General features: G+C 36.4%; 1 protein-coding gene and 1 pseudogene across 3 annotated transcripts in view; both read left to right on the top strand.

The window, feature by feature from the left end:
• Window positions 1-13,680, top strand: part of LOC115414734 (mitochondrial peptide methionine sulfoxide reductase-like) — a 70,889-nt gene extending 57,209 nt beyond the window's left edge. For all 3 annotated transcript variants that reach the window (XM_030128013.1, XM_030128012.1, XM_030128014.1), the window contains one exon: window positions 12,777-13,680. In XM_030128013.1, the coding sequence (XP_029983873.1) occupies window positions 12,777-12,947 (171 nt within the window). In that variant the 3' untranslated portion in view covers window positions 12,948-13,680. The remainder of the gene's footprint in view (window positions 1-12,776) is intronic.
• A 3,146-nt stretch (window positions 13,681-16,826) lies between these two features.
• LOC115414855 (mitochondrial peptide methionine sulfoxide reductase-like) overlaps window positions 16,827-17,026 on the top strand; it is a 25,267-nt pseudogene continuing 25,067 nt past the window's right edge.

Here is a 17,026-nt window from a genome sequence, read left to right as displayed (position 1 = left end):
CCTTTCCATTGAATTCCTAACGCTGTTCTTATTTGCTTTCAATTTGTGCTTAAACAAGTGGCAATGTTAATCAACCTGGAAATATCACTGAGAAAGGCTTTTACACTTGGAAGAGGTAGAAAAGTTGATGTAGCAATAAATGGTAAATGCAAATTAATGAAATGGAAACAGATTTAATGAATACTCATGTGTGTCTGCATGTGTTGATTAATAAATAAATGCAGCAGTCACTGAAACATCATAGATATCATATTAGATGCAAACAGCAATTAAACCTCACTATGCGTAAAGAGTAACAAATGTCAAACTAAGGCTCTGACAAATCATGGAAGCAGGTTGCTCAGTAGATGGAAAGATGGACGTGCATGTTGCTGAAAAAAAAAAAGCAAATGGAAATACAACAGCTGGACCAATCTTGTGTTTCTGTAATGACTGAGTAGCTGCTCTCCACGGTAAAGAACCTCTGCTCAGATTGACTTTTGCAAAGTAGCTTCATGTAATTTTTTTTTCTAAAGTGAAATCTTTTCCACTCACATGGATGTGTATTTTTGCTTTATGGAATTGACTTTGTAATTCTCCTCATGTTTGATTGGAACCCAGAAATATCTGTCCTCAAGTATGAATATTGGCAACGGCTACTGCCACAGTACTGTGGCACGAAATATCGGTTTGTCTATTGCCACAGAGCCAATCAAATGTTAGCATTTGTATTAGAGCCAATCAGTGATACTGTTACAGGAACTCACTAGCCTCTTGTTGCCACAGTACTATAGTGATATATGGCGTCTACTTCAGTGCATTCTTTTGTGCATTTTGCTACCACAGTACTGTGGCAATTGATGGAAGAAATGACAAATTAGTGATAATATATAGTATAAAATAGGAATTAATGTTCTAAATACTCTATATGTTGTTTTATGGTGTTCTTTGTTCTGTGCAGTCAGTGAGATTGAGGCTGGAGAAGGTGGGCGAAGCTACGTGTTAAATGTGGCAGTGTGCCATGTGACTTCTGTGTATTGAATGCTGTGCTCCAAATTCTGCACTCTGAACGTTGTCCTAGTTTCTGATTTATATCAATGTCAGATTTTACCTACCAGCACCCTTGGTTAAAATATGCTACTTCAACCGTGAATCAAACCTTAGTCTTCCGCATTGCAGTTCGAAATGTTACCAACCAAGCTAAATCTCTGCTGTCTGTAAAACTGACCTATTTACTATCTGGTTGTCTTGGTACTTTTTGGGATGTAACAAGTTACTAGTCTAGACATGATTTAACAAGGGTGCTGATTGGCTCTGTGATAATAGACAAACCAATATTTCCTGCCACAGTACTGTGTCAGTAGCCACTTCGATAAAGATTACATCTAACTGGCATAGTCAGACTAGTAAATGAACGTGCACTTATGTAGCTTTATTGTACTCAAAACACTTTACACTGTGTCGCAGTCACCCATTTACACACACAGTCACTAACACATTCACACACCAGATCAATAGTCACTGGGACCAACTAGTGGTTCAGGGTCTTGCTTAGAGACACTTCAACATGTGGACAGGGGTCAGGGTCTTCTCTACCAACTCAGTCACAGCCACTAATATTCAACAATGCACAGTGATACCATATAAGTACTACTATAAGCTACTATAAGTATGTATATACTAGTATGTATACATTGTTTTAGAGACTTTGGGATTTTAGATACCATTTTCCTGCATTTGTAAAACAGCTGAGTGACATCAAAAGATTGAGTTTGGCTTTCTTTCAGAATTAAAGACAAATCCCAATTTTCTGTCTACATGAACTCAAGATAACACATGATTCGAAAGTAGTTTTATTTACTAAAGCTGAACACCATATATATGTATTATCCATGCATTGTCAAAGTGCGTTATTTGAAAAAAATAATTGAGTATAATAAAGCATCACAGGTTGTGATTCCTGCAGAAACATATATAAAAACAGGTTTCATTTTGATTTGTTGCTGAACAAGTAACTAAACAATGCAGGGATTTTTCACCACTTCTCATAAAACTGACTCAATCAAATTAATTTCAGGAAATTGTCTGTTGTACTAAGTAGCTCCTTCAGCGACAAACTTAAACACACTAAGCATAAGAAGGAGCTCTTCTGTAGATCCTTCATCTCCACTACAGTCAGACTGTACAATGACCCTTTACAACCCGTTACATCACAGTCTGACTGATGTTTTAATGGTGGTTTACTGGTATTTAGTTGTTTGTTTACTAGTGTTTACTACCTGCACTTTAAGAGCTTTCTAATTATAATATGTATTCATTGTTATATAATGTTACTTTCATTCAATTTCTTTTTCTTTAATTGCTTCTTTCTACTTTTGGAGCTGCTGTAGCAGTGAACTTTCTCCACTGTGGGACCAATAAAGTTTATCTTATCGTAAATAAAACTGTATGTGACTAATAGAATTCAACATCTTTTCATTTAAAGTTTTGAAACCTTGAGCACATTAAGCTAAATTACAACATTACATTGAAGATACACCACATTGGCTCATATACATCAGTTTTCACCATAAAAGCGGGGATTGTTTTACCCTAAAAATAACTGACACCGTGGGACCTTTGACCAAAACATCAGAAAGTGACCAGATGTGATGAGAACCATTAAGAAACAACTTTAAGACTCAAAGTGACAAAGTGATAAAAGCTGGAAGCACTGTTGTGTAAATGAAAAGAATTGAGTTTGATCTGGAAATCACAGGGTTTCTTCTACATAAATGAGTTTGATTAGGAAACTTATGAAGGTACAAAGTTAGTATGTGATGTTTTTATCTTTGTGAAGTTTTGTTAATCAGTTCTGATGTTGTGTGGACGATTCCAAACAGATCTTTAGTGCAGCGATTGACAACACAAACCGTACAGTAAATTGAAGTGATTTGTAGTTTTATTGTGGCTGTTTTCTCTCTTAAAACAAAGCCAAGCTAACAGAGCTATAATGTAAACTATCAGCTGATTATAAGACAGTGTCATTTTGACTGACAGTGTTTTCGTTGGAAGAAGAAAACTTGATACCGTTATACAGTTGCATGTAAACATAGAGTTTTGTACTTTATTCAATGAGTGATACAGTCTGTGGTTGCATAGCATTGATTTGGTGGTGGTTTTGGTAGAACTTAGTGTGTTCTGGTACATGACTCCCCCTGCTTTTTAGAGTTTGGAATATCAATACAACATAGAATCACTTTAAAACAGTTACTAGAAAATTCATTCCTTGAATGTCATAAACGTCATTGCTTTAATTAACCCATAAAGACCCAAACAACCACTGGCGACCAAAACCATCTACTGATCTAAACTATTTAATACCTGCTGATCCATTAATTCTATCAATACATGTAAATAATTGGTGTAAAATACAGTTTGTCGTCTTTTCGTGGTCATCAGATATGACGCATTTGGACGTTCAGAGGCTCCGTAGTGAACATGGAAACACAGTCATCTTCTACAAGATCGATTCACCTGTAAAACCCATGGAGTTGGATCAATGACAGTGGATGGAGACACTTGTTTTTAAGTTCCGTGATTGATATATTTGCTGAAAAAGTCACTTTCTCTTCAGTTTTATCTGTTTTAGACATAATTACCCTCAACTTTAATCAGAGCTTTTATAAACATCTGCATGATCAGTAAATGAAATGTAGGAAAATATATGATTTACACTGAAAAAAATGCAAAATACAGAGGATGATATTTCAATCAATGGTGATAAGGCACTTAAGAAAGGCTAAATATAGAGACAAATTTATTTGGGGACAGCCACAAAAGTAGCACTGGGCCTTTATGGATTAAGTAACTGAAATAGTTACATAACTCACTACATTTAAAAGAAAAACTTATCATTTTTAACGTATTATGTTGAAGCCATAGATAGATGGATAGATAGATAGATTCATAGATTCTAACAACTTTGCTCTATTAAAATCTCTAGTTTTGTTTCCTCTCATTTTTCTCTCACCAGATCGCCTCCCCCATCCTCTCCCATCTGTGTGTGTGTGTGTGTGTGTGTGTGTGTGTGTGTGTGTGTGTGCAACCAGTTGGCCTATTGCAAACACACTCCATGCCAAACCATCTGGGTCTTAAATCTGTCCTCCACCAAAATCGCTTTAGTTGCAAAGCTAACACACAGACACACAGTTGCATTTCACTTTAGGGGATGTTACATGGACTTGTATGCATTTTCTGGAGATGTAGGCAAACCTTAAAATACGTAATAACCTTAAATTTTAATGCTTTAAGTCGCGGGTCCTCCATTTTATCTCTTAGCGGGAGCTCAGATACTTACACACTCGCTAGCTGGGTTTGTTCAGATTATGTTTTTCACTCTCTTTCTGTACATCTATATATATATTCATCTGAACTCATCTTTTGCGAAGGTTCTGCAAAGATCAGACATCAGACGAAGAAATTCAATAATTGATTGTTTCTTGTCTGTTATTGCGTTGAGAGTAGATACATCCAGCTCCTTAATTTGATGTCGCATGCATTTTTACAAGTGCCGTCTTTAAAATATTTATGACTTTGTGCTTCCAAACGTCTTGGGTGGAGTCTTTTCCGCTGTTCGAGTCTTTGTAGGTGGCCTTGTTTCTTTGTCTCCCGTCGCAGCTTGCTCTAACTTTGTATTAATTTGAAAACCGTTAAGATGCATCACAGCAGCTGAGGATTTTCCCACAACACGCCTACCAGACACTTCATGAATTCTTATTGAGGTTTCTCAGCTTCTCCCTCTTTTGCAGCCACAATTTCTTCTTCTTCCTCTTCTTCTTCCTCTTCTTCTTTTTCTTCTTCTTAACATACAAAAAAATGCAGCATGAAAAAGTGATTGGAAAGGAAGAAAGTTGAGGCAAGAAGAGGTGATAAAGAGAAAGAATGGTCTGGTTAATTCGATGTCAGGGTATTGACTATGTTCGCTTCGCCGCCCGGCTTGATTGTATTGTTCACACAGAGTGATTGGGGAATTTGGTGTGTGTTTTTGTGTGTGTAAGGTACAACAGCACTGCAGAAAATTACCTTGCAGGCGGCTGGCAGTTGTCTGCAGCATGAAAGGAGCCTCCCTTTTCTTCTCTTGCCTCCTACCCATCATTAGGGTGTGCACTGCGTCTAAAACGGCAGGTGGATGTGGTAACTGTGTGCACTTGTGTTTTTTTTTTTTTTTTTTTCGTTTTGCTTTATGTAATAATGTGTGCTCGCTCAGTGGGTGCAAGGATGGGTGCTAAAGCAGTGTACTCATTGTTCTGGCATCTCTTCCTCTCTTGATGCACCTCTCTTTCTTTTCACAAACACGCGTATATCTACTTGTACACACAAAACAGCTGCTTTTTCTCTCCATTTCCCTCCGTCTTTGTCTATAAAACCCCTCTGTAGCTTTTAAACATGCCAGCTTCACCTTTTTTCTCTCCATTCTTTCATTCCTGTCTCTGTCTCGTGGGTGCTTATCAGTGTTGTTCACGTTTCCCTGCTTTACCAGAGCAGTCAAGGTATTTGCATTCCAAATGAGCAATCTACTTCTCTGACATGCAAATTAATGGATGTGAATTATGCATTTATAGCAGGCTGTGAACACAGCAGCAGGACCAGCCCAAACAAACGCACTCAGTCACTGAAAAGGCAGAGATGATGGCAGAGGATGCCTCTACAGCAGTATAATGGAAGAAAGCAGCCATTTTGGTTATCACAGGTAGTTTAGTGCCCATATTTGAGCTTTTAAGCAAATCTTGGGGCTAAATTGATTTGTTGATGTGATCATGTTGGATTCACAGCAGCTGTAAATAGATCACAGTTTCAGAATGCATTATAAATATTCAGAGAAACTGTCAAACCATCAGACATTATTTGTTGTTGATCAGGTAAATAACTGCACTGTTCCAAAGTCAACATTTTTGGCACTATTTTTGCCAGTCTGGTAAAGGTTCTTACTGTCTTCCAAATGTAACTATTGTGGGTAATTCCTTTATCAGATGGGGATTTTTGCCACTTTGAAAAAATGCCAGTACCTTTTTCCGCCTTTTTATAGAAGTAAAAATCCGCTCATCTTCATTTCTGAATAACAGCATTGGTTTATTTCCACTTACTCCCAAAACAATGTACATGGATTACATTTTTAGGCACAATGTACAGTTTATTTAGGATTTGAAGTGGTCTGAGAGAACATGAGACTTCTGCATAGATCCACTACTTTGTTTTTTCAGGCTGTAGAAAATCTGTCCCATGATGTTCTTATTTTGTCCAATCACTGCTGTTGTCCAACAGGTGAGAAGATTAAATATGTGATAAATAGGAATCATGATCAGATTCTATCAGATACAACCTGCATGTGACTTTTAGATGTTTCTGTAATGATATGAAAATACATCATGTCTATATTTATGTTTAGTCTTTCGACTGTGAAGAGAATAGCTGCAGAGGGATGATGTGTATGTTCATATTCTGTGGATTTTTACACAGATTTCACCTACTGCAGCTTTAAAAGGAATTATTATGTTGAAATTCATGTGAACTATGAAATAAGACACAGATTCAGGATAAACGTCCAGATCAGATTTGATGTGCTCCAGCTCTAAAAGCCTCTTTCTACAACTGCTCCTTCAATTTGTCTGAAAATGCTCTTATCACATGCCTTTCTTCCTCTGCTACCACTTTTCTGTAATGTACATTTAATTTATTTCCCTCTCCTAGTCTGTGGTCTTACTTTACATACAGATGAAGGTGCTAAAGCGGTTTTGTCATCCATAAAAACCCTCTTTTTAGCTTAAATCCTGAGGTTCAGCTGCAGGAGGAATAAACAAACCAGTTCTGAATAACCCACACTATGAATCCATACTATTTACTCAAATTAAAATGTGGTGTCGGTGCAGTCATGGTGTGAAATCTTCACAGGAAGCGATGAATCAAACAGCAGGAAACAAAGTATCTGTCCATTAAAAGCTGAACTCCCCAAACATTAGAACAGAGCTGTTCTCCCTCTCGCTCCTTTGTTTTTTATTGTTTTGTTGTAAAAGCACCGCGGACCCTCTGGGTTCGTCCACACACATAACTTCCGAGCGCTGACGTCAATCAAGTTAAAATGGTTCTTCAAATAATTACCTCTCATTAACAATTAGAGCCACCAATGTGTGAAATTACTTAGCACAGCTTTAAGTCTGATTGTTTTCGCACTAAAAATAAACGGAGAACTTTTCACTGTGCCTCCATAGAAATTAATTCCTCTTAAACTGAATGTACATTAACAACAGACCTGGTTTTAAATGACAGTAAACCAGTCTGTGCTTTATTTCTGTTCAGTTTATTCCTTTTATTGTGCCTTCCTTTTAATATGGTGCTGTTTTTGTACAAGATGTTTAACAGGGATTTTAGATGATTAGCATAGATAAAGTACACATTTGAAGCTATTAATAATCAAGTCTTACAGTTCCATGCACACCCATAAACTCAGCAGGAAGGAGTTTTTATGCATCTTTAACCCCTGATGTGTCTGTGGTGTTCATTCTGAATGTATGATTCATTTTAAATATTCATAAAAATTCAACCATTTGCTCAATAGGAAAAATGTCAAAACGAGCTGATAGAATAGACATTGTGCTTTGCCCGCTGCCTGTAATGGAGGGGGGGGTCACAGTGCACCCTGTAAAAAATGACTGTAGAATTAACACCAAAAGTTGTAAAATTGCAACATAAAAAAACTGTAAGTGGCAATACAATGCAAAGTTGTTTATTTGAAAAGATTTTTGCATTAACGATTAAATCAAATATAGCTGTAGTTTTTACAGGAAGAGTATGTGAACAAAACCAGATTTGTATGTAGAAATGATGTATTTCTATTGTTTTTACAAAATAAAACTGTAAATTGAAATACAATGTGGTGTCGTTTAAATTGCAAGAGCATAATGTTGAAATAACAACATATTTGCTTTTTTTTCATATCTGTATAAAAAAGTTATAAAAAAGTAAACATTTAACAATGTAACATTTTAAACTTGTAAATTAATGGGCTGGTAGAGTTGGTAGAGCGGCTCGTCCAATAACCAAAGGGTTGGTGGTTCGAATCCTGGCTCTGACTGTCCATATGCTAAAGTGTCCATGGAAGACACTGAACCTTAAACTGGTCCCAGTTGGACCTGGTGGTTTTGGAAAGTGCTTTGGACACCATGAAAGTGTAGAAAATGAGTGCAGTCCATTTACCATTTAAATCCAGTGTTAAATCTACATGTTTAAAATGTTAAATCTGCATGTTACTCTGTAAATATGTTTACAGTTGGATGTGTTTTTTACAGTATTGTTCTGGAAACCACAGCTGGCAGTTTTTTTTCCGTATAAACAACAGGATTTTTTTTTTACAGTGCAGTGAGTGAGAATGACTCGCTGTAAGAATAGACAGTTTGGGCTTTTCTTTTCTTTTTTTTTTTTGCACTGTTTTCTTTGTCGTTTATTCTTTTTACTGTTGTTTGCAGTGTTGTGGTGATTTTCCCTTATTTTTTCTTTTTTTTTTTTACTGTATTTTTACTGCGTTTTGACCTTGTAACTGTTTTTTGGAGTTCAACCAGGTGCCAAAAAGAGCCCCAAAATAAAACCTACTGGGCCAAAATTCAAATACTTCTTGTTGTTCAGTGTGTTCCACTTCACAGTTCATGTTCAACATCTTCAGTCTCTTATTGATGTACATTCTGAGTGCCTTATTTGGTAAAAACCTGTCAAACTTCAATTCCTCTCTTCGTCTTTTTCTGTTATTCCACCCTGTTTTGACCTTAAAAGACAAAGTAAAACAAAACTGCTGAATAAAAGGAACACAAGCACATACTCACAGCAGCTTTTATGACACTAAAATACAGACACAAATTCGCACCAGCATGTTTACCTGGAATATTGTCTCGGGTTAAAGGGTTGAGTGTAATGAGCTGTAAAATGATGTCAAACTACCTTCTTTCATTGGTCGCATTTTTAAAGTTTTATTCTCTTATTGTTTGTGATTCATGAAACTGAATTTACTAATTTTTAGTAGTTTTCATCTGTAGATTTTGTTGTTGTGATTAATAATGTTTTTCTTCTCAGATATCTCTCAAAAAGGGAAAGTTACAATTCATTCAGTAAAAAGAGAAAAGTTCAATGTAACATGCTTTTTCTGTTATAATTCTTAAAACACAAGACAATTGTAATTCAGAGAAGTCTAGGATCAAGTTACTTTGCAATTTATCCCAAAGTTTTAGTGGTTCAAGTGTTCAATGTGCATTTCTTTACTGCTAAAATCATGTCAAAGTTCATTTTACTGCTGTTCTTGGGCACATGTTAGTTGATTAAATCTACAGCGATGCATCATATTCAATAAGATCATCATATGTTTGTAGCTTTGACACAATGTAAACAGGATGGGCATGAAAAAAAGTGATGTGAAAAGTTAAGTATCAAGTAGCCGCTTAATAACAGGATATAGAACTTTCTGTACAGTGTAATTAAGATGTAAATTATAGGCTGCGATTGCTGCTTTTTGTAACCACAAAATTAAATGGAGTGTCCTTAGTAATTAAATATTTAACCTGAATATGCATTATTACATATTTAACTGGTAATCATATCATTTTGCTATTCATGTATGTAAATAAGTACACACGTCTGACTTCACTGTTGCTTTCTCTGACTTTCATCACAGTATTTAAACACATATGTAATCTGAATTTTGGAGTGTATTCTCTAGTGGTGTTAATTTCAAGACTTTTTTTTGGCATTCGGAGTGAAAACAACAGCTCTGCACATAAAAGGGCAAACATGTAAAGTAAACGCTGAGCCAAATGTAGGTCTTTTACCGAGTGTGTCATGATCAAAAAAGAAGCTTTGCTGTAAACATGCACACACAGGCTTTAAAACACACCGACGCCCCCTTCGTCAGGAATTCAACTTTTATAGGTGTGTGTGTATGTGTGTGTGTGCCTTCTGCAGCTCCTCTCCTACTCTTTTAATTTACCCACACACCATCTGGTTGAGTAATTTTTATCACAAAGAGGAGAAGGTGTCATCACCAACTGATTCAACTGTGAACGTGTGCATGTGTTTTGTGTGTCTTAGCCCATACCGCACTGCCTCGAAATACTCGTTTTCATGAACACGTTAGGCACATTTGTTTCCCCTACGATGCCAGTAAGTATGTTGCAGTACGGGGCTTTGATGTGATTAGTTTTAATGATTTACCCTCGTAGAAGCTGGTTACTCCTGCAGACAACGAGATCCAGGAAAAGCACAAAGAAGACGCGTTCATGATTTACAACAGAAATGTAGTTAATAGGCATGAAAACAGGATATTGGTGTTTGCTGAAACCAAACCATCAAGTCTAGAAATGCTCGTATCGCTCTGTAATTCTGGGCTATTTTTTCTTCGAAGTCTCACATGCAATATTTTATTTAATGGCATTTAGCTTTAACTACAGGACACATTCACTATGGCGTCTATTATGTTACACTATGTTTATATGCAGTGTCACAATAGATGTTACAACATTTTTCACGGCCATACTTTGCATTAATCTAGTGTTTTTAAACCTTGGGCTCGGGACCCTATGTGGGGTCGCCTGGAATTCAAATGGGGTCGCCTGAAATTTGTAGTTATTGATTTAAAAAAAAAAACAACAACTTACTAATAAAAAATATATGGTGAGTTGAGAGAGACAATCACAATACATAAAAGACATGACAAACTGTGAAGCTGAAACTGAAGCACTGTGGTTCTGTTTATCTTTCAAATGTTCATTGTGGTCAGTTTCAGATGCTGCAGCTCTTTCATTATTCATAGTTTGAGTTATTACCTCCGCCAAGGAGGTTATGTTTTTGCCAGGGTTTGTTTGTTTGTCTGTCTGTCTGTTTGTCTGTCTGTCTGTTTGTTTGTTTGTTTGTCTGTCTGTCCGTTAGTGTGCAACATAACTCAAAAAGTTTTGGACAGATTTGGATGAAATTTTCAGGGTTTGTTGGAAATGGGATGAGGAAGAAATGATTAAATTTTGGTGGTGATCGGGGGTGGGGGGGCCCACGGGGGGGGCCACGGATCAGCCTTGGCGGGGGTCTGCGCTCTCCGAGTGCTTCTAGTTGTTTGTTCAGTATTAATTGTCAGCCTTGTAAATCCAAGCTGGACTGACTGTACATATCCTGACCAAGGAAAATCAAATTCTCACTTTGTGCAGTAATCTACACCTGGCTTTTCTGCCTCCATCCACAATAATATACATTATATAGACGAAATGTCATCTAAAATTAATGTTTATTTGCAACATAGTATAGCAAACTATTACATGATTTTTAAAAAATGTAATTTTAGCAAAAAACAAAAAAAAAGCCTCTGTTTTGAATGTCTGGGGTCGCCAGAAATTTGTGATGTTAAAATGGGGTCACGAGCCAAAAAAAGTTGGGAACCACTGCTTTAATGTCTTCTCCATCACATCCCAAAAATTCTTCATGGAGTTCAGGTGTGGACTCTGTGGAAGCCAATGCATGTGTGTAAATGACGCCTGAACCACGCTTTCACAATCTAATCCTGATGAATCCTGGATTTATCCTTTCTGAATATGTCTGTGGCAAGAGAAAAAAATCTACTGATGTTCAGACCTGGTCATTCAGTATATTCAGGTTCAACTCACCTCATTTTATCAACACATAACGATGCACACACCAAGTAAGGAAACTGTTACTAAAACATCCTGACGGGGCTCATTAACCCTTAAAGACCCAGTGCTACTTTTGTCACAATTCCCAAATGAATTTTTCTCTAGATTTGACCTTTCTTAAGTGATTTGTCTCCATTTATAATATTTTTCCCTTCATTTTACATTTTTTCAGTAAAAATCAGGTATTTTTCGATATTTAATTTACTGCTCATGTACTGTAATCATCATGCTGAGATTGCATGTGAGGGTTATCATACCAAAAACAGAGAAAACTTAAGAAAAAGTGACTGTTTCAGTAAAGTATATCATTAAATAAACATAAACCAAGTGTCTTCATCTACTGTCATTGAACCAACTCCATGGGTTTTACTGGTGAATCAATGCTGTAGAAGATGACGGTGATTCCACGTTCACTACAGAGCCTCTGAACGTCCAAACAGGTCATATCTGATGACCATGAAAAGATGACACACTGCATTTTACAGCATTTATTTCCATGGATTGATAGAATTAGTGGGTCAATAGTGATTTATCTTTTTTTTTTTTTTTTTTTTAAATCAGTAAATGATTTTGGTCACTGGTGGGTGTTTGGGTCTTTATGGGTTAAATTAATAGATGCCATCTTATAAATCCTGCCTTGCCGTGTTGCATAAAATGATGTTTCGACCCAACATGAAAGTTTAAAGCAGGAGTGTCAAACATACGGCCCAGAGGCCAAATCTGGCCCTGTAAAGAGTCCAATTCAGTCTGAGGGATGAATTTGTAAAGTGCAAAAATTACACAGAAGAATGTATATTAAGTAGTATATTTGTCAGTTCTAAATGCCTGTTACTCAATCTTTTGTGCCTTTGTAGATCCACTGTGAACTGTAAGTTTTTATGCACATGTATAAATGATAATCTGAGGCATAATGTTAAAATTTGCTTATTTTTCTCAACAAATGTCAGGTTGTTCATGGTTGTGAAAGAATAGTTTGTAACTGTAAACATTTTCACAATATAATTGAACTTTTTGCACTAAAACAAAAGGAAAAATGTGGAGTTGTCATTATTTATAGGTTCTTATATTATTATGTGAATGTGTCTGTATTTTTGTGTCCACCAGGTATTAACAGAGGAGGGATTCGGTCCGATCACCACTGAAATCGCAGAAGCGAAGCCGTTTTACTACGCTGAGGATTACCACCAGCAGTACCTGAGTAAAAACCCGGATGGATACTGTGGTCTGGGGGGAACCGGGGTCTCCTGTCCAATAGGGGTCAAACAAAAGGCCTAGGTGGAGGTGGAGTGGAGTGAGAACAGAGGATTGAAGTGACAAATGCAAACAGCTTTCAGGTGATAAAACTGCAGGATTATCATTTTTCAGCAAAGAATGGTGTGATTTGTGAACTTGAACTTGTTGGTAAATTTAGAGGGTTCTAAATCTGCAAACTGTTGCTTTTTCTCACAAATAAGACAACATTTCCAATATATCCTGTTGTTGTTTGTCTTCACCTCTTTGAAATAACTGAAGACACTGGTCAAATGCTTTATGCATCCGTCTGTTATAAAAATCGGTGACTGCCGTAAGCGTTAAGGCTTCAGCTTTTCTGAGATAATGAGTGTTGAGGAGGCCAATGTAAAATGGATGCATATCTTCAAACCAATGCAAGAGATCACCTCAATAGCATTTACCGCACACTTTTGCGATATTTTCATCAATTAAATTCTATAAAACCTCCTTTCAGTTTGTTTATAAATGTGTTTTTGCAGCACACTGGCACAGAGCTCCTTCAGGCTCATTGCATTTTGTGCTGACCCTGATGACTTCTGCTGCTTTTTATTGCTGTTTTACATGCATAGAAATGAGCAAAACTTTACAGGGTTTTTTTTTCCACCGGATTTCACTTACAGTGCTGATACGAAGATGCTCATTAGAAATATGCACAAATAAATTCTTGAACTGGTTTATATTGAAATCCAATGCAGTTTCCTTGGCATATGACAATAAAACATGATAACAGACTGTCTGGGTTGTTCATTGTTTGCATTCATTTTGGGGAATAAGGATAGTAAAAAAAAGAAAGAAAAAACTCCATAACAAGGTAAAAGTTAGTTTCCATACAGTTATGAACTTAGACCTCATGCTCAAAGTCAGTTTTGATAAACATCTCACACCATTTCCATCATGTTCCATCCTAAGAAAGGTGATGAAAGAACTACACAAGTGTGACACAGGCTACAAGTGTGAACTGATAATTAAAGGGAAAACGTATATAGTCTGTATCCTTATATAAAGTCAACTGTAGCTTTTAATTAGACTGAAAACCAGCACACAGAAACGACAGGCACATGTATGACATGAGCTCACAGAACTGTATTAATGTTTCTGTATGTGCCCGAACGAAAGATGAGCTTTCTTTCTTACTTTCTTTTTTGCCATTTTCCACGAATGGAAAAGTGATAAAATATCACCTAGAATACCTAAAAAAGGCTGGACAAGTGACATATAACGTAAAATACACCATGGGGATATTCAATCTCATGATTTTTGACGGGGATTGATCTTAATGATTTGCTTTTCAAAGGGATTGTTTAGATTATAACACTCAAAACTTTTCTATCCAGCTAATATTCATTTTCAATGGCCCATTTATCAGTGTAATTATCATATTTTTCAGAGAGTTTGGTTTGGGGCATTAATGTTGTAAGCACATGTTGTTAATTAGTTTATTTTAGTTCAGTTATACCAATACTTCACCATCTGTCCAGACTGAAGTGTTTGGGTTTAGTCTGCGCTTACCTGCAGGGTTTGTGTAATGTGTTGATTTACACAGATTATTTGGAGTTAGGTTAATTCGCAAAAAAGACTTTTATTCATTATAAAGCATTGTGAGGCAAATTAGGCAGCACCACTGTAGGTAATCAGGGTTCCCACACATCCTGGAAAACCTGGAAAGTGATTGACCAATTTTCCAGTCATGGAAACATGGAAAATGAGGAAAAAAAGGTTAATATCCTGGAAATGGTTAAGTTATTCTGGAAAATTCTTTATCCTCCCCCTGCCTTGTGACCTTGTGTGCCTAAACTGAGATGAAACCAAGGAAATAGTTTTTCAGTGATTTATTGAAAATATACAAATGTTTTTAGAGGAAGTGCAGGAGAGAAAGTAAGAGAGAAGAGAAAGTTGAGTTGGGAATTGTCCAGTTGAACACTAACTCCAGTTTGTCAGTCTAATGAAGTGTTACGTTGTAATCTGTGGGCGTATTTTCATTATTCTATGATACATTTGTAACAATTATTTTTCACAGAAAAATTATAGCCATAAACTGCACATCAAATGTTTGAGTAATAAACATAGAAACAATCTGAGTAAATGCAAGTTACAACTGTAGAAAAGAACACTTCCAAAGAATGAGGGAGACGGGGGAATGTATTAGTGTATGATGTGATAACTTATCCCTGTAGAAAATGAAAATGTCCTGGAAAATAATTTCAGGGAAAGAGTCTGTATTAAATCAAACTGAGGCAGTTATATGTACAAGAAAATGTGGAGCACTGTTCACCTCATCTAGATATTATCAATACTGTAATAATATGAGTAAAAATGCAGTTTCTTGTCAGTTAAGTACAAAGAGACAGACAGGTAGATAGATAGATAGATAGATAGATAGATAGATAGACAGACAGACAGACAGACAGACAGACAGATAGATAGATAGATAGATAGATAGATAGATAGATTTGTCTGTTCCAAGTAAAAACAGAAATTCATCTTTTGTCACAGCAGTAAGACAAAGTTTAAAAACCACACACAGGTGTTAAAAACCCCCAACTCACTCAAACGCACAATACAATGGATAAAACAAAACACATATAGTGATCATCACACACCCTCAACGTCTGAAAACTAGAGGAAAAGTTTAGTATGGCTGTAACACTTTGTCATTATTTTATCATTATTTGATTCCATAAGATCAGCAAATGCTCTTTTAGCCAGATTACCCAACCCTCAAATATATGAAAAATACTTAAAGGTACAATATGTCAGATTTATGCATCAGTAGCCAATGTTGTCATCATATTATCATGGATGTTGAATACAGAGACAGTCATTAGGTTATAAAACAACTTAATATGAACCAATAAACTGAGACACAAGATCATGTAAGTCTTACATTATTGAGCCTTTAAACACTCAGTTGAACTTAATGAGAACAACAGGCAGAACCAAAGTGCATCCTTTCCATGTTTGTTCCTTCATTACAGAACAGCGCACATTTCCACCTTGAACCAGAGCTCCTAGGTGTTAAAACGAACAAATTAAATCAATGGAACGATCAGTCACTGTCACCTCTAAAGTCTAAAACGTCAATCTAATGAGTGGCCCTCATCATGTGCTATTTATTATGCAATATTTTTTCACTTGCAGAATGGGTTTTGTATAGTTTTATCACATGTGCACAGAAATGTCAGCGTTTTTCAATATGAAGGACAACTTCTAATTTGGAGGACTCAACTGTCTTTCTTTATGAAATCTTTATGCTTTAAATCAAGTATCATGACGTATCAAACAATAATAAGTGCTACTTACAAAAATATTCATAGAAAATAAACTGCGCATACTGTATGTGATGATAGAAGAAACAGTCAAACAAAGGAACAAACAGGTTGCAATTTTTTTTATTTTTTATATAATCTTAAGAATTTCACATTCATTAAAAAGCCAAAACTTGATGAAATCATTTGATTTGATGTATTTTTCCACATGGAATTTCAGACTGTATCGCCATTTTAATGTCACAGATTTTGAAAAAGCTGAAATTTTAGAAGTTTGCTTTGAACTGAGTGTATAAAAATCTATTAATTCACTATATGATTTAAGATTTTTTCTCAGTCAGTGGGTGAAGTATGATGGATGAGGTACGTGATTTCAAGTTTATGACAAAAAAAGTCTTCATGGTTGTTTGTTGCTCTTTTGTCGTGCGATGTGTGGTGTTTCCGGGCAGGATTTTGGATGACCTCTTTCCTCTGATCTTTGCCTGAAGTGATGTTTCAGTCTGTGATTCATCTGTCATGGCCGTTAATCTGCATGCGTGTGTGTGTTTGTACCGTATATGTGTGTTTTGATGGTACAACATACAAACACACACATACACACACCAGCAGGGGGATAATGCAACTGCTGCCAGACCCTTCAAAGCTTGGCATCGCCATCATCGAGTGGAAAAAGCAGAAGAAGGAAGAGATCAGGCTCTTTCAAAATGGCAGAGCGCCACCTTGGATCTCTGCTGCGTTGGACGACTTCCATGGTGCAGACTGTGGGATCACGGCCTGACCGGGCCTTAAGAAGCCAAATCTGAACACTATTTTTGG

The sequence above is a fragment of the Sphaeramia orbicularis genome, chromosome 24 (genome assembly GCF_902148855.1).
Source record: "Sphaeramia orbicularis chromosome 24, fSphaOr1.1, whole genome shotgun sequence".
Lineage (NCBI taxonomy): Eukaryota > Metazoa > Chordata > Actinopteri > Kurtiformes > Apogonidae > Sphaeramia > Sphaeramia orbicularis.
The sequence above is the reverse complement of the archived record's forward strand: the minus strand, read 5'-3'. Positions and strand labels throughout refer to the sequence as shown.